Source organism: Salmo salar, chromosome 11 (genome assembly GCF_965601325.2).
Source record: "Salmo salar chromosome 11, fSalSal1, whole genome shotgun sequence".
Lineage (NCBI taxonomy): Eukaryota > Metazoa > Chordata > Actinopteri > Salmoniformes > Salmonidae > Salmo > Salmo salar.
In genome coordinates, this window is record NC_138301.1 from 102,145,099 (window position 1) to 102,163,828 (window position 18,730).

General features: G+C 45.6%; 2 protein-coding genes across 3 annotated transcripts; one reads left to right on the forward strand and one right to left on the reverse strand.

Moving 5' to 3' along the window:
• The first annotated feature begins 14 nt into the window (after positions 1-14).
• LOC106563212 (AP-4 complex accessory subunit RUSC2) lies at positions 15-9,569 on the forward strand. Of its 2 annotated transcripts, none has more exons than XM_014128559.3 (10): positions 15-158; positions 2,192-3,532; positions 3,673-3,973; positions 4,100-5,107; positions 6,530-6,606; positions 6,779-6,953; positions 7,089-7,194; positions 7,315-7,361; positions 7,474-8,191; positions 8,278-9,569. In XM_014128559.3, exons 2-10 carry the CDS (start codon positions 2,252-2,254, stop codon positions 8,375-8,377), a joined length of 3,813 nt encoding a protein of 1,270 aa, XP_013984034.1. In that variant the 5' UTR covers positions 15-158; positions 2,192-2,251; the 3' UTR covers positions 8,378-9,569. The 2 variants fall into 2 exon arrangements, with proteins under 2 accessions (XP_013984034.1, XP_013984037.1); XM_014128562.3 differs by having other exon boundaries at positions 3,676-3,973.
• Positions 8,780-12,393, reverse strand: LOC106563213 (ciliary microtubule inner protein 2B). Its single transcript, XM_014128563.3, has 6 exons — positions 12,071-12,393; positions 11,266-11,489; positions 11,020-11,168; positions 10,335-10,467; positions 9,992-10,204; positions 8,780-9,839 (listed from the first exon to the last, which is right to left on the reverse strand). Exons 1-6 carry the CDS (start codon positions 12,142-12,144, stop codon positions 9,715-9,717), a joined length of 918 nt encoding a protein of 305 aa, XP_013984038.1. The 5' UTR covers positions 12,145-12,393; the 3' UTR covers positions 8,780-9,714.
• Between the last annotated feature and the right edge of the window lie 6,337 nt (positions 12,394-18,730).

Below are 18,730 nucleotides of genomic sequence, written 5' to 3' on the forward strand. Positions count from 1 at the left end.
CCGCTGACCTGGTCTGGCCTCTGTTTCACCGGCACTGGAAGCGCGACGCACGGACAGTTGGAAAGAAGGAACCGACCTGCAGCAGTTGGGACTATTGGCAGTCACAATTTACAACATAATAACCGATCGAAGGCTTCAAACTACCCGCAACGCCAACCGTATGTATGTTTAATGTTTGTTTTACGTAATTTAATACTTCAGCATTCGAGTGGCGCATGTCTTATTAATCATTCAACTGCATTATGTTGAAGATTTTGAAGGGAAAATATATCGTTAGGCCTGCTCTTCTCAATTATATAATATTAATATTATGCATCCATTGTAACTTTAAATTGTAAAATTGGGAGAGGATTACAGTGCACGTTTTGACCCTGTTAGAAAAAAAAATGTAGGTTAGGAGATGCCTGCTTATTTAGAATTTTGTTTAATGTAAACGTCTTCAGGACATCGTAGTGCTACTGTCAAATGTTGGTCGTGTGTGTTTTGGTAGCCTACTGGCATGATGCGCTGTTTAGAACCTGTGCTGAGACGCGTTATGGACTCTGCTGTCAGTTTCTTGCTTTGACACTCGCCCCATTTCACACGCCCTCCCCATCTTTCATGCAGACCCTATGTCACATTGTAACTCATGTGATGTCTTTCAGGTGTGCTGTGCGAGCTAGAATGACAACCTCAAAGACATTCTGGGACATTGTAACTGACTCACTATTCAGTCTAGTGCACTGGACATACATATACACAGTTTTCCTTCCACTGTTTGTTCACCCTTAACCTTTAAGCAGAGGAGGTGGTGACCAAGGAGACCAAGCTCTGTCTGATGTACTGTGTTGGGATAAATCTTCTGCTGAAATGACTGAATATAGTTTGTTTAAAATGACCTTGCCAATTCCGTATTGCCCGTGCTTACAGCAATAATTTCCACAGAATATAGGCCAAACTGTTCTAATCTGAGCACCATAATGATGTCTATTGTACAGCCCTTTAACGGTTCATTACAGGAAAACAAACATTACAGAAACAGAAAAAAACAACATCAAGTCTGTTGTCTTGATCTGTGTTCCACTCTACCACAGCCTATGATTAGTAGCCAGGCAGGCAGGGGTGCTGACTGGGACGCAGGGGGGCATATCAAATATGCAGTGCAGTGGTTAGTTATCTCCAACAACACCCTGTCAGCCTGCATGGCCCACTTTCCACATGAAATTCTCTCCTGGTATTTAACTTAATGATCTTATTTAAAGATGAGAGGCTCCAAGGAAATGTCAGTGCATGGATTCCAGTTCTCATGGATACGATGCCTACTGTATGGGATTAGAGAAACTTCAACTATTCTTCTATGCCAAATCAGGAACAGCTTGTTGACAAGTGATGTGTATTTCCCTAGTAAACAGATGAACTGAAACAGAGACACTTAGGCCTAGTTAAATGTGTATGTAATGGATATTAGTACAGTTATGGATAGGCTTTCATGGTGGAGATATTTGTTGACATGTTTGTTTGTTTCGAAAACCTTTTGAGGATAAAGAGGATTTTTTTTCAGCTTTCCCTGGTCCCTGGCACCAGATGTTGCTGAGATTTACAGATTACACCCAGATGGGGCACTGTAGGGGTGTGAACGGTAGGCTGTGAAGGATAACACCTCTCATAAACAATACTCTGTACCCCAAAAAATGTATCAAACAAACATTTTGCATTTAAAATCGCTTTAAAGTTATTTATAGTGACTTGACCTCAATACGAAAGTAAGCTTCAAAGCTCAAGATGAGACTATTTGGATGATTTAACAGAATTCAGAAAATGACAAGGGTTTTATATTCTCAAAAAGAGCCAGGAGTAGAGTAGAGCCCACCCTCTCCAAATCTCTTAAAATGACTCTGTGAGCCTGCTCACTGTAATCCATGACACTGTTGTCATAGAAGGCTGAGGCTCAGAACTGTCTTTACAGGGAGGAAGCACTAGCTAAGGGTTTAGGGGATGAGAGTTGGGCTCAGAAAACATGTTTGTGTGAGTGTGTGTGAACAGTATGCGATAGTCTGCTGTGTGCTTCCTACTCCACGGCTGACTGAGTGAATCATGGAGCTCTAGCCCAGAGGGAGAGGATGTAGTAGTAGTGAATGACTATAGGCTCCAGAATTATCACAAGGCTTCATAGTATCATAGCCCATTTAATACTGTCCTCCTCCTGTTTCAGGTGTTTTCTTCAGAGAATGGAGACTCTTGCAGTAATAACATCACCTCATGAGCTGAGAGAATGAACAGGACGGCCAGCCAATCAGGGGATACCCTGATCACGTGTCACTTCCCCCTGGTGCAGCTCCCCCCCTGGCAGCTTCCTGTGCAGGCAGCTCTGTGCAGTGGCCCTGCCAAGCAGCCTGGTCGGCTGTGCTCCAGCTCCGTAGGTCTGACCCGTGCCGCCTCCCTCCCCGAGCAGGACAACCTCCACAGAGAACCCTTCCACAGCAGCCTCAGACACATCTCCTCCAGCTACTGGAGCCTCAAGGAGGACCGGAGCGAGGAGGAGGGGGACAGGGAGGGGGGCAGCGACAGCAGCGGGAGGTGTGACTCTGGATCCTCACCAGAGGAGGCATCACAGATGACCATCTCCCAAAGACATAAAGAACACCCTGTAGTTAGAGGTTCTTTACAGTCACACAACTCCTTCCTCCCGAATGAAGGGGTGGAAGAAGATGATGAGGATAGTGATAACCTGCACAGATACCACGAGGACCCTTTTTTTGTGCTGCAGCTGCATGGGAACTCTAACTGGGCCCTGAGTAATGCTGGGAGGTGGTCCTCCAAACCTTCTAGCCAATCAGCCAGTCAGCAGAACAATGACAACAAGGGTAGTACTGTGTTGTTGGACTGTGGGGAGCAGGAGAGAGTAGTGGATATTGAAGATAATATGTTCAAATGTGGTGATGAGGGCTACTGCTTCAGCTATGGTCAACCAAAATGTTTCTCTGAGTCTTTCTCTGAGGGTCATCTAGAGTATGTCACAGACTCCTCCTGCAACAGCTCTGATGGGGTTCTTGTCAACTTCAGCGCCATCTACAACAAGAGTAACAACCCTGCCACCCCAAACGACCTCAGCTGCCCTGCAGTACAGTCCTCCCAGCCAGCAGAGGGCTCTGTCTTCCTAAACCTGCACCCTTTCTCCCAGGAGTCTCAGGGACCTCAGGCTGCTGTACCTAGTCAGGGGAGCCGAACAACCTCCTCTCCTCATGACGGGGGGCCTTCTGCCCCCTGCTGGTCACCGCAGGCGCTGGACTCCAACTGTAACATCTACCTTCCCGATACCCAGAGCCTCCTGTCCTCTCTGGAGGTCTCTGACCTCACTTCCTGTCTCCAGAGCCAGGCCAGGCTGCTGCCCACAGGGACCACCCAGAAGTACTACAAGCTGGTGACTTGTGACCTCTCATCTCAGTCAGCCTCGCCTAGCCCGGCCTGGTCCAGCACCACCAGTGTCACCTCAGAGGGCCACTACGTCCTCTTCAATAAGGCCCGGGGAGATCAGGGCCAGGGGAACAAACAGGTAGGCTTACCACAATAACGTACAGTATGTTTAAAAATGTCCTTCATGTTTTGACTAATTTGTAAGATGTATGATGAGCAGAATTACTTTCATAACGGTTGACTTTCCTAATCAAAGTTTCTCCGTTTCTCCATGGCCAGCAGGAAGAAGGCTCAGACAAAGAAGGGAGGAGAGCTACCCCATTGCACCGTCCTCGCTGTATGAGCTGGGACTCCCAACATGTCACCACCTTCGCTGAGATTGCACACTGTAAGAGACATACAGACAGCTGTCAGAGCTCCAGCCACTCCCACACCTCCCAGGACCTGTGTCCTATCCAGGAGGCAGTTTCCCTGGGCCAGAATAGCAGCCACTCCCCCCTACTCCTGAGTCCCAACCAAGGCAGTAGCACTGTGTCCAACCACCCTTCTGTGTCACCAGACCATGAGGCGGAGGAGGAGGGTATGAAAACAAGCCAGTCTGTATTTTTACATGAGTAATTGTGATTCAGCTGAAGCTAACCCTTGTTTTGTCCTATTTTTCAAACGTTCAATCCCCTGTCCTCCCTCTTTCCCCTCCTACTCTTAGGGGCGTGTTCATGGGCGACTCCTGTGGTGCGGTACAGTAAGGCTCAGAGGCCCAGCTCCCTGCCCATCCAGCCCTTCGTCCTGCTTCCCCCAGCAGGTAAACCTCAGAGCCAGCCCCTGGGCTCCCTGCTGGACCAGTACATCAGCCACAAGAACACCAAGCCCAGCTCCCAGCCAGGGTTCAAGTGCAAAGGCAACAGACTCCTGACCCACCTGCGTCCTTCACCGCTGGGCAGCTATGGAGCCATCCTCCTGGAGGGCCCCTCTAGCTCTGATACCTGCTCCACCTGCACCCCCAGTCCAGAACACTTCCAGTCCAGACGCAACTGGACACACTCCAGTCCTTACAGGCCCTACAGTAGCACTGGCTTTACTTTTACCAGTCCAAAACAAGCTCACATAAGCACAATACAATCTAAAAGCGAACTAACCCAGGTTCATTCATGCCATGACCAGCTCTTTGCAGACCTAGACCAAAGCTACCCCAGCCCAGGTCAGGCCCACAGTAGCCCAAACCAGTCTCAATGTAAAGATTCAAACAAACATAGCCAAGGCATGGCTCAGATCTGCCAAGATCTCATTTGCCGGTTTCCAGAGCAGAAGAGCCCCAGCCCAGTCCTCCTGACCCACAGCCCTGACTGCCCCATTGACTCCCATGTAGCAACCATGTCCCCATCTGTCATTCACACCCCTCATCCAGACCTGCTGGTGTCCTTCTCTCCAGACCCACCCTTACCGCCCCACAAGAGAACCCCACTAACCTCAATACCTAAGGCTGGGTCTGCAGGCTCTCACTATAGCCTGACAGCTGCTCTCTCCTCAGTGGCCCATATGTCCTCTCTGAGTGCCCTCCTGCAGCCCCTGGTGTCGGCAGGGCCCAGTGTGAAGCAGCATCAACAACAGCACTGTGACTCCTTCAGCCTGAGTGACAGTTGGCCACCTGTGGAGTTCTGCCTGTCACCTGAAGCCTCCTACGAGTCTCTGTCCATCAGCCATCTGCAGAGGAGAGGTGAGGGGGAGGAAGGGGCCTGATCTGTGTATAGGGGATAGAGCATGGAAGATCTCATATATACTGTAGATTGGTGAGGTAGTCTATATGTAAGTGAGCATGTATGGGGTTGAGGGGGTTTTGAGCTGAGAGTATCTCATGTGTGATGTGATGTCACCGTATAAAGAGGATGTAGTGTGGTAGGCAGACCAGTGTCAGTAATCTGAAGATGAAGAGTAATTCGACTCTTCTGAACAGTCATTATGGGAAACTGGAATCCTGCATTGTCTGTTACTCTGCAGAGCTTGCTGTAGCAGTGCCTTCAATACCCTGAAGGGGGTTTCTTTCAAACATGACCTATTTTTATCTTTCCCTGCACAGGATTGGCTGAGACATCTAGTGTGTGAGAGTGTGCAAGCTCCAGTGAGTGTGTTGCAGTGGGTGCAGTGTTGTTGATACCCTGGATATATGATTCACAGAATTATGTTGAATTTTTTGTGCCACAATAAAGACACATTGTTTGGTTATAAAAATGTAAATGTTAATCACATGCTTGTATGCACATTGTCTTGTGAAAGCAAAGCTTGCACGGTGATGCACTGTCCGCTTGGCAGGGGAGAGCACTGTAGGCAGATTTAATATGCATGAAGATTGTACCCTGACATTTTAGAGAGAGGCAGACAATATGGAGGAAGGGAGAGAAAAGGAGAGAGGAAAGGAGAGAAATGGAGAGAATGGGGGAGAGTAGCAATAGAGCATTCTATCGCTTACTCTTCCCTTCCTCCTTTTTCACCATGGTGGATGACTCATGTAGTCACACCCATCATCCAGACCTGCTGGTGTCCTTCTCTCCAGACCCACCTTTACTGCCCCACAATCATGAATCATGTCCAGTATCCCTGCACATTGTAAATGTACCATGTATACCAGTGTGTCCCAACCCTGGTCCTCCAGTACCCCCAACAGTACACATTGTATTGTAACCCTGGACAAGCACACCTGATTCAACTTGTCAACTAATCATCAAGCCCTCAATGAGCTGAATCAGGTGTGTTTGACCAGGGCTATAATGAAAATGTGTACTGGTGAGGGTACTGGAGGACCGGGGTTGGGACACACTCCTGTAGAGGCTTCCTCTCTTATTTCAGTTTTTTAAAATTAGTTGTACTTTTTTAATATTACTGTTGGGTAGGGCTTGCAAGTTAAGCATTAAACTGTACTTGTGCGTGTGACAAATAAAACTTCAACACATGGATATAGTTCCTCGTGGTTCACCATATAGCCACACACCTTTTTATCCAGTGTGATGTTTCTGGTTAATGAATCAACATGTGGTAGTCTTTTATGTCAGTCCCCTCAGGTATGTTGATAACCCCCTGCATGGTACAGAATAGGAAATGAGCCAACTCTTGATGGGCTTCTTCCCTCTTCATGTTTCTCCAGGTCTGCTGAAATCTGTGAGCTTGGCAGTGGATTTGATCATGGCTCATTTTGGCACCAGTCGAGATCCTGGGGAAAAGGTACAGTGCATCTGAGCTAAAAGCAATCTGAAAGGAACTAGAATAACCGGACAAATCACAAAAACTGACAGTAGTCCTGATGGGATGAATCAACCTCCAGAAAGATATGTTATTATTTTACAATGACGGTGTAAATATTGATCATGATGTGATAATGTACCACTCTCTCCAGATGTGGCTAGGGAACAGCTCTAGGAGTACCACCATTGGTGGTCTAGTTCTGGAGCATCTGTGTCCCACCATCCAGAACATTCTGCAGGATGGTCTCAGGGACCACAAACTGGACCTGATCATCGGTCAGCGACGCAACCACGCCTGGAACGTGGTAGAGGCCTTCACTCACACAGGTCAGAAATGCATGGTGGTGATGATGATCATGATTATGTGGGGTGTGGGAGGTTATGGTAGGTTTGATGCTGATGATGGTATGGCTATAGTTGCTCATGGGGGTTGTAGTTTGATGGTCTCTGTTCCTGTCTCAGGCCCTACCACCCGGGTGCTCCACAGCTTGCTGTCCAAGGTGAGGCAGTGCTCCCTGTTGACCAGCCACTGTATGAAACTACGAGCCTTCATCATGGGGCTGCTCAAGTGAGTCCCTGTCAAGTCTCCGATGGTCTTTTTTAGTATAATATCACATTGTGTACTAATGTTGTCTTGATTATGAAATGTTATGATTGTAAAATGAAGGACTTATATTCTCTCTTTTAGCCTGAGGACCTTGGAATTCTGGCTGAATCACCTCTACAACCAAAAAGGTGTTTAGATTAAAGAACAGGCTATTTTTTTCCATTTTCTCCAAATTGTTATTAGAAAAAATGTCCTTGAAACTTAACTCTCTCATACGCTTTCAAACTGTCCTCTCCCCAGAGGTGGTGAAAGCTCACTACCATCCATGGGGTTTCCTCGCCATGTCGCAGGGGCAGTGTCAGCCTCTGTTCCAGGAGCTTCTCCTCCTGCTGCAGCCTCTCTCCATGTTACCCTTTGATCTCAACTTGCTGCTGGAGCCCCGCCTGCTACACAACAGACGGCTCTGCTCTGAGGAACAAGCTCCACCATGCTCCACTTTTCTCATGACCAGTTGTCCCCTGTTGAAAGGAGACAGAGAAGACAGACAGGGGGCGTATAGCTCTATGGATGGACCCAGGGAGAACAGCAGGCCAACTGGTGACCCACACCAGCTGGTACAGCATCTTCAGGGGTCCTCCCAGGTTTCAAAGGCCATGTGTCAGGAGAAGAGGGTGAGGCCTGTAGGCGAGTCTAGCAGGAGCCTGTGGTCAGCCGCTATTCCAGGGTGTTGGCAGAGACAACCTTCCCACGCGGAGAGGGTGGAATGTGGACAGATTTACAAGCATGTCATCCACCCTGAGCCTCAGCAGGGGATGGAGGGGAGGAGAGAAGAAGAGAATTCACAGGGCAGGAGGGAGGGGAGGGTTCCGGAGACCCCCAGGATGACGGCAGACCCCCAGGATGATAGCCCTTCCCAGGGTGGGCTACGCTGGGCCAAGCTCTTTGGATCAGGAAGGGACCACCCAGCCAGGACACAGAGGGCACCCCAAAACCCCAATCGGACACAGACCCAGAAAAGGTCAACATTTATGACCGAACTATGGCTAACCTGTTCCTATGTTGTTATTACAGTTGCTCCTTAACTGTATTTCTCTTGTCTTACAGGAGACCTTCACAGTGGCTGCAGTTGGACAGCTCTCAGCTGGGCCTATTGGCCCATACAGTATGGTCAGGGAAACAGCCTGACTGGAAACACCAAACATAGACCTAGTGCCCCAGGACCACAATGGAGAGGGGTAGGGAGAAGAAAAGATACACTACCAAAAATGTGAACTGCATGATCCTGAGTCAGTCTTGTAGTGCAATGTGTTACACACAGACACCTCAGCTAGAACACACTCACACTGGTCAGAAAAGCCCAGTAGACCATTTGTTACTGTCTGAGCATGGGTGATACATTTACCCAAATGTCATTTTAAGGCAATAACAACTCTCCGATGTTTAGTTATATTTACAAGTGCTTCTGTTCATCTGTCATGAATTGGGATTCATGCAATAGATTCTCCCTGTGCACCTGTCAATCAAACTGTGGTCAATGAGAGGCTCCACCTATGCTACAGTCTTGCCTTAGGATCTGAAAGCCTTGTGGACCATTCCAGAATCTCCATAAGAAACCAATTAGTATTTAATGGAACTGCATGCATACCATACAGTAGCATCCTATTCTCCTAATAGTTTCAATCTGTCCTCTACCTTCCAAACCCCTATGCCCTGTCTATTCTATGTGTGAATGGAATGTCAACAAAAAAATGCAGAAATGCAATCTTTACTAGCCATGTTAACTAGTGCCAAATATTATGCCACTCAGCAGCCTTGTATAGTGGCTTATCTTCCAAAATGAGGTTGCCTTCATATTCAACTAGACAAAGTCAATACATGTTTGTGAGGTAATCCAGACTAGCATGGTAAGATTTCTGTGCATGTGTAAAAATAAAATAATGTATGTATGTTCAAGTCATTAAGCGCTAATTTAATCTTACTACTTTGTGTGGTTCTTCTACCTACATCAATGTCCTAATATATTGTTTTTTATGATAGAGAAGTAGAGTTTTGTAAATATTTAGGTAATCAAATTCTAGATTTGTGGAACCGTTAGTCTCCAAATTGAGTGTGTTTGCACAATATGAAGCTATCATGGTGTGTTTCAGGTGTACACTGTTTAGATAGGCCAGTACTACTAAGCTAAGGAGAAAAATAAAGTTTGAAATTGCGTGACAGGAATGACTTGGTCATTATAACCTCTGCAATAATGTGAAAGTGAGTTTATCAAACCCCTCTCATCTTTCCTCCCCAACCTAACTGTCCTTACCCTACAACCTTAGAAGAATGCACCCTCTCTGAGTGTAAGTTCCCTGTGACAATCAACCTTTGCAAATAAAGATAACTTATTGATTTAACTTGTGACTTGTACTTCACATTCACACATGCTCATACAAAGAAAATGGGCCATTATTATTTTTCACCCTGGGATGTACATAGTCCACGGACCAAAGTTTTGCTGTTTCACAGACGCTGTTATTTCAAAGTCCTTGGATTCATCACTCAGTTCTCTACCCTGGTCCTTGTGATTGTCTGGTGAATTGTTCCTCCATTACTCTGAGTGCCGCTCAGCCCCAGGGCATTGTGGGTAAGCTTCTCAAAGGTCTGGCCGTACCTGAACTTGTATCCTGTGGGCAGATTGAAGGTGACTTGATTAAGACTTGATCTTGATGTGATAATATAATATGATAAATTATAATAATCAAGATGGTAGATATGGAGATTTCAGAGCTGTGTCTGAGGCTTGGTACTGTAGTGTTTTGAAGAAGTTAAGGCCCACCTGGAACATGGCCGGTGTAGGAGGGCAGCAGGCCCCGGTGGGAGGGGTAGACAGTGGGGATGGGGGGCAGGGCTCCTGATTCCTCCCCAGGGAGTTGCAGGGAGGTGGGGTCCCTCCTCATCTCCTTCCCAAACTGAACCAGAGCCTTGTTGGTGGTGATGGGGTAGCCCGTCCCAATCAAGAAGCGAGATTTGGGCACATACCCTGTGAAACCTGAATACATGCCCAAATGGAAGATCTAGTCAATACAAAGGGACTCCTATACAGTTGATTGTGCTGCACACTAAAGCAAACAGTATCACATGAGGTATTTCAAATGGTACCTCTGGCATACTGTAGCTACCTGAGATGAAGTACTTGTGTGGACTGCTGTCTGCCATGAAGTACGGAGAGCCTTTGGGCTTCCAGGGGTCCATGGTCTTGTAGGGGGCTGGCTCTTTAGAGATGGCCGTCAGAGGGGTGCTCAGTCTCCGAGGCTGGAGGGGATAGATAGAATGACAGACAGACACTATGGTTGAGACAGAGAAGGTATTCAAGCTTCTGGCTCCTACCCAAGGCCCTATCCCAGACTATAGACGTTTGATTATAAAAGGAGATTTTCTCCCATGGTATTAATGTGACATTTTTATAATTCAATCAACTTCTAATGCGGGTGCATGGGATTTGTTGGATTATAGTCGGTGTAGTTTCATTGCATCCAATGGCAGTGTCTGCGATAAAGTAATGCAATGAGCCCCTTGTGGATTTGACAGCTCTAACGCAGTTCCACCTCTGACACCACCAAAACAGTGCTATATGAATGTCAATCTGATTGAATCTAGCCCGTGACTGATCTGAATCTGTGGGTGGTCTATGATTGGAGTGCTCTCCAGGTTGTGCACCTGGCCTCGTTTAGACAGACAGTGAGTTATACATGACACTGACACAGGATCTCAGCATGGATTATTAAACAGGGATGACCCTGTGTGTGTGGGTGGGGCGAGCATGCATGCGTAAGTGAGAGAGAGCGAGAGATTAGAGCTTGGTACTTTAAACTCTGAGATGGTGTTGTTGCTGACAAGCGGTATTGCTGATGCCAGGCGAACCCTCTGCTGGTCCCGGTCAAACTCAGACAGGGCCTCGCGACACGTCTCGGCATACGTATGGGAGAAGTAGTTCTGGCTTTTGGGAACAAAGCCTGTAAAAGACACCAGAGTCAACACAATGCAAAACATACTTTACAGAAGAGAAGGAGTTCTGCTTAATGTATGAAAGCTGAGCAACAGTGTGTTTACCAGTATATCCCGGTATCATCCTCTCCAGATTCCTGCGTTCTCCATGGTGGCTCCTCCAGATCTCGTCCCGTGGGCCCGTGTCTGTCTCTGTGGAGGGGAAGCAGCCCGTGTGGAGGACCAGGCGACGTGAGCGCGACACCTCCGGAGAGGACAGCAACTTGGCGGTCAGTTGGCCGTAGGTCTTCCCCAGGTGGTACTTCAGCTGGGGGCAGTAACCTGCATACCTGAGGACAGAGAGGTGGTGAGGATTCTGACTAGATTTTAAACAAGGCTTTTTGGATTTATTCTGTCATGTTGACAGTAGTATAAATAATTGAAACCTATTACCATGTCCCTATCAAAGTCTGGCTTTATTGAGGTGAAAGGTGACTATGGATCTCAGGTAGTTAGTTTGAGCTGTGTTGTGTTCCTTCATGTCAGCAAGTTCAGCCTCTGAGTTGAACCTTTCTGGGTACCGTTGCCATGGGTGATGGCCTAGAGCACTGACTTGCTCTTTCTTCCTCAAGGAAATTTCGTGTAGGTTTGTGAAAATGTGTATGTTAATTCCTTAGGCCTATAGTAGGCCTAATGTATGTTATGTGTAATGAGAGAAAGGGCGAAATGATCAAGTAAATCTATGGATTTACGCACGAATAGCCTACTCATTAATGCATCATTGAAAAGGCTAGAATGTAGTAATTTCCCTATACATAGCACACCATGTATGTAATACAAATAAAGCTTAATATTGCACACATATAATTACAGTATTTAATTAATTGATTTGCTAAAATACAAAAGCAAAGCAGTTGTGTGAATTACCTACCCCGGTATGTAGTGCGGATCAGGTGTCACCAGCACCTTACTGAATTTGGGGGGGAATTCCTCCATGTTGGCCATACTGTACCTCTGAACCGGACTCGAGATCTGGGGCCGGGGGGCTGACAGTCACGTACTTTCTAGTGTTTGCGGATGGTTGTCAGGATGTGGACTGCGCGAAGAGATATGTCGACAACGTCTAGACCAGGTCAAGGATCCATTATTCCGTCATTTCATTGTTGCCATTGTGAAGGTCATCTGCCCGCCTTTTGCCCCCAACATTTTAAAGCTTGTTGTGTACTGTACTGTAGGCTACAGCTTGTTGCTTCATTCTGCGGTGGCAAATACGCACCGCCCTCACACATTCCCATGCACCTTATGGTCAAACAGGTCTCAAGTGTCATTTGAATAAACAAACCAGTCTATCCTTCCTAATAGTTATTTCGCATATTCAATAGGCTTATTTTATTATTTTTCTCTTATTCGATACTATAGCCAGGTTTCTATATATTTTTTTTTTTTACACAAACCCTCCTGGTTTTGTTTTTTAGCCATCTCACATGTTTCACCCACGTTTTAATGATCAGATCTTACATTTGCCTATGAGAAAATAGATAAATACATGAAATGATTAATTAATTATTCATTTTGAAATAAAATTAGATATTTGAAAGGTTATCAAGTTTGTGGCATGAAAGTATCCTGGTCTATAGCGACACCTGGTGAATTACAGCAGCATTGCAGCATTGGCTGGGATATTTCCTTGTGTAGAATAAAATACTAATAGCGAAAAGGTCGAACTTCTCATTTGTACTCCTCTTTTTTAACATCATATTCCAAAGTGAAAATTGCATTTCACATCATTGTTTACAGGTACTGATTCTGTACACTGACACAAAACAAATAGTGAAAATCCTAATTTCAAATAAGTGATCGACAGCCTACTGTATGTGTAGGCTATGCTTAAACTGCTCAGATAGGTCACAGCCTCTGGAGTTGTAGACTATGTACAAACTTAATGTTAAAAGCACTGTGTGTTTAACTATCTCCACAGCCTTTTCTTAGGTAAGTTGCCCAAATAATAATTTCTAGTTGAATGAACATATGAGACAATTTGAGCAAAAACATTATTTTAAGTTGACTGAATTTGTCTACGTTTTCCCATGTTGGAGCAAAGTTTGGGCCAGTGGTAGCTTTGGAGGGCCAGTGGGAAGGGGGTGACTCTGGAGATTCCCTCACCCTTTCAGGGACAACTTCCATGTCTAAATCTGACGTGGGGACACTGGTGCAGTCTAATACTGAGGATTCTGGGGTGGAGATAACCAGCTCTGAGGCTTCTCTCCCTTCCTCCCCTCCGTCTGTGTCCAAGTGTAATATAGCTATTGATCCTGTCTCAACTTCATTCAGGGAGGAGGATGCTCTCCTGTCCTCTCTCTGCCATCCTTCTGCTCCTCTTCTTCCCTGTCCCTCTGCCTCAGGACCAGGGCTCAGGGGCACAGGGAGCTGGCTGTGGTCATGCACCGAAAGTCGAGCAGGCACTGCGGAGGACAGACAAGCGGCAGGTCCTGAGGCATGGCGAGAGAGACGCCGTGCCATGACGGCAGTGTCACATGGCTTCACTACCCTCAACGCACTCAGTGACCCATAACCAGAGGGCAGGTCACAGGTCAGGGAGTGCTGGTCTGAGGAGGACAGTCAGCCTGTCAGTTGTGGATGAACAGGCCTCAACAGAGCTGCTGCAGCACAGAGGAGGCCTCTCCCCACAGCACAATACTCTACCTCCTCGGCGCCGGGAGGCCCCCCCCAGCCACACCGCCCCAGCAGCCGAGGGGCCTCTCCCCACAGCACAACACTCTGCCCTCGCGCGGGGGGCCTCTCCCCCAGCCCACCGCCCCAGACGACGAGAGGAGGCCTCTCCCCACAGCACAACACTCTGCCTCTTCAGACAGACAGAGAGGAGGCCTCTCCCCACAGCACAACACTCTGCCTCCTCAGACAGACACAGAGGAGGGTGTATATTGAAAGGAGTTGTTTACTTCAATCTTATGATTCTCTGTTTTCCTTCAAAGAAATCTAGTTTGAGACAGAGTGATCCATTGTGCCGAGTTTTTCCCCAAAATCTCAACCAGCTGATTGTTTGGCAATTTTGTCCTCTTCATGTTTTGTACATGGGACATCTTCAGTAGTCATTTGAAATATTATTCCCACATGTATTGCACAAACATTCAAATCGGATTGTTCCGACATGTTATTATGCCAAAAAATATTACGCAATATGCCGGACGGAAGTCCATTGTCATTTTCAAGCAGTGTATCGTCCATAAATCGTTATGTTCCATGTCTGTTTTTACAGTGGACTGAAGGAAAGTCAGGAAGGTGTAAATGAGCCTTTACCCTTTATCACAGTTAACAGTTGCAACACACACACAAACAGACACAGAGCTAGACAGGATGACAAACACTTAACTACATTGTCTGAATCCCTTTGATGCCTGTGGGTTGTTATTGTTCATATTGTAGTGTGTCATACTGTGAACCAGTCTGTCCTGGTGAGCAGTCAGCCACTGGCATGAGTGGAATGGAGCCAACCTGGTGCGGTGCTGCATAGGCAGATGGATTATGAGGGTGTTGTGTTGAGCAGTCTGCTGTGTTGTCCGTCACAGTATTATCAACATGTCACAGTTCTGTGTCAGATGGTGAAGCGAGGGCAGTCCCATTGGGTGAAAATCCTTTATTTAAAGATTTTGTCAGAGATAATTTTGAATCCTTATACAAATTGTTAGACTTCCGCCCCAAGGATTCCTCTTTGTAATGTTATTATCCAAAGATCATGTAGTGTTGACAATGGTTGGTGAAATGAAGTAGGTAATACAGGAACATTACGTCTCAAATGGGGATATTAGTCAGTATACGTGGAGGTCTTTGCTCTCAGTAGGACTCAGACAGGTTGCTGTGTGTTCATCAGGCAGGCAAAAGCCAGTTAAAGGCCACCTCATTAGCTCAGCTCTCTTTGGGGAAGAAATATAGTATTTCATGCTCCTAATGACTGCACTTTATTTAGTCACTAATCAGCAATGAAAATATAAAGTATGCTGCCCCAGAAGTCATAACATTAGATTGCTATTCCATTCAGAGCAATACATGTTTTGTGAAGTAATACGCCAGAGTTAATTGACCGTACTTTCCCATGTGCACTGTTACTTTCCTTTACAGATCAGGGAGAATGATGTGTGTGAGGGAGCGTATGAGGGGCTCATCCCAGGGCTGGGGTACCTGGAGCATGTGTGCCGGATGCTGGAGGAGATTGCTAGGCTACAGATGCATAACCAGAGGTTACAGGTGGAGATGGAGGCTCTCCGGGAGCAGCAGGAGAGCAGGGTAAGGGGATATGTTGACATTTGACATCTCTGGGTCACGTCTAAATAGAGAATCATGTGGATGAAGCTTCTAATACGTCAGTATTTCAGTTCATTTGCTGTGAGAATTGACACAGTCAGCATAACAGGTAATTATTAATCAACATTTGACCTGCTGTTTCTATCCATATAGAATTCACAACACAGCCAGTGTGACTGCAAGGCTGCTGAGGAGTGTGGCCACTCTGCCAATGAAAGACGACTTAATGCTAAAGATTATGTTGAGGACTTACCCTGCCAATCATATAAAAATAATAGTAACGTGCATTTTCGACGGAGGTCAGCATCGGACACAAGACTCATGATGGGATATCTGAGTGAGTGATCCTCCAATTTTACTTCCCACAGTGTACACTGGGAAATTCTGAGACATCATTGGTTATTTGGGTTGAAACTGAGGGTTGTGAATTGTGTGTGTTTTAGGGAAGGTGAAGGAAGAGTCTGGACGGCGGTACCTGAGTATAGAGGACTTGCTTGAACAGCCCAAGGATGACAAAAAGCAGGTAAAATGATGTAAACTCGTGCATGTACGCACACACACGTATGCATGCGTGCATGCACACACATGCACACAAGCATGCAGGTATGCATGGACACACTTGCACACACACTTGCTCAAATTGTACACACACTCAAAGAGACACAAATAATTAAGCTGTATTTGTGTGTGTAGAGTATATCTGTGTGAAAGTATGCTTGTGCCTATGTGTAAACGTTTTTTGCATGAGTCTGCATATATGTCTCTATTGACAACTATCTATGCGTCTCTCCAGGAGAAAGAAGAAGTAGGAAAGAAAGAGCAGGGAAGTAGGATTAAGACCTGGAAGCTGAAGATTGGCTCTCTGAGGAGGGAGGAGACCACAGAGAAAACCCGGTGAGACGACAGCGACACCTGGAGGAAAGTGTGTGTGGTGTCATGCTATGTGATGCTCTTATGAAAAAATATCCGTGACTGCTCTAATGTGGCAGCCAAGTGGGAATGATTCACTGTTGCATAGATAATGCACAGTGTGCTCAGAGGAGCTGGGGAGTGCACATACTTAGCCTAGGCATCTGTTCATGAAAATTCACTTGGACCCATCCCATATGGCCTCTGTTTACAATCACTCATAGGCTCACTGTGCATTGAGGAATTATGTTTTAAGACTTACATATTCCATCCGTGCAATCTTTAATAGTTCTGGTGGATGATTTTTCTTCCACATAAAGCCAACAGATTCATTCATCCGTGAGGAAGGCTAGCGGGTGTCGGTTGGGACAGCTTTTCAGGAGAAGGAAAACTGTGCCAGAATGAGAAGAGCAGAATATTCCAACATTACAGTCATTGGTTCTAAGTAACATTCCTCTGTTAAGACTTGGAGAATGAGGACACATACTGTAACGCTTTTCCCACAAAGCTGTGGAATCACAGGACGCCAATCTATTTAGTCATCTCAATATATGGATATTGGTGTTTATTGTCTGCTGCTACATTTGTAGTTATTCATACTTAACTACCATATATATTTTTATATTGCAAGTTTATGCAGCCAGTAACCAATGTGTTTTTATGTTTCGTTGATGTCCAAGTACATTAGCTATAGGATATGATCATATAATGTTTTAAATGAAGTAAAGCCAGTGCAATGTATATATATTTCACCACTTGTCCATGTCTGTCTGTATCCCCACATCTGCAACAGGATGTTTATTTTTCACTTTTGGTTTATATAGTCTTTTCAGGAAACCAAAATAATACATGCTAGAGTAGTTAGAGTAAGAATAAATCAAATATAATAATATATGAATGCATGTACAGTACCAGTACCAATACCAGTCAAAAGTTTGGTCACACCTACTCACTTTTCTTTGTTTTTACTATTTTCTACATTGTAGAATAATAGTGAAGACATCAACACTATGAAATAACATATATGGAATCATGTAGTAACCAAAAAAGTGTTAAACGAATCAAAATATATTTTATATTTGAGATTCTTTAAAGTATCTACCCTTTGCCTTGATGACATCTTTGCACGCTCATGGCAGTCTCTCAGCCAGCTTCATGAGGTAGTCACCTCAAATGCATTTCAATTAACAGTTACCTCTGCAGCAGAGGATAAGTTCATTAGAGTAACCAGCCTCAGAAATTGCAGCCCAAATAAATGCTTCACAGAGTTCAAGTAACAGACACATCTCAACATCAACTGTTCAGAGGAGACTGCGTGAATCAGGCCTTCATGGTCAAATTGCTGCAAAGAAACCACTAGTAAAGGACACCAACTATAAGAAGAGACTTGCTTGGGCCAAGAAATGGAAATTAGACCAGAGGAAATCTGTCCCTTGCTCTGATGAGTCCAAATTTGAGATTTTGGGTTCCAACCGCTGTGTCTTCGTTAGACGCAGAGTAGGTGAACGGATGATCTCTGCATGTGTGGTTCCCACCATGAAGCATGGTGGAGGAGGTGTGATGGTTTGGGGGTGCTTTGCTGGTGACACTGTCAGTGATTTATTTAGAATTCAAGGCACAATTAAACAGCATGGCTACCACAGCCACTACATCTGGTTTGCGCTTAGTGGGACTATCATTTGTTTTTCAACAGGACAATGACACAACATTTACATTTTAGTCATTTAGCAAACGTTCTTATCCAGAGTGACTTACAGTAGTGAATGCATACATTTCATTTATTTTTTTTATTTTTTTTGTACTGGCCCCCCGTGGGAATCGAACCCACAACCCTGGCATTGCACACACCATGCTCTACCAACTGAGCCACAGGGTAGACTGAGCCACAGGGAAGACAACACACCTCCCGGCTGTGTAAGGGCTATTTGACCAAGAAGATGGAGTCCTGCATCAGATGACCTGGCCTCCACAATCACCTGACCTCAACCCAATTGAGATGGCTTGGGATGAGTTGGACCACAGAGTGAAGGAAAAGCAGTGTAAGTGCTCAGCATATGAGGGAACCCTTCAAGACTGTTGGAAAAGCATTCCAGGTGAAGCTGGTTGAGAGATTGTCAAGAGTGTGCAAAGCTGTCATCAAGCCGAAGGGTGGCTACTTTGAAGAATCTAAAATCTATTTTGATTTGTTTACACTTTTTTGGTTATTACATGATTCCATGTGTCATTTAATAGTTGTAATGTCTTCACTAATATTCTACAATGTAGAAAATAGTAAAAAAATAAAGTTAAACCCTTGAATGAGTGACTGTGTCCAAACTTTTGACTGGTACAGCATATAGCTTGAGAAATAAGGTTCATGAAG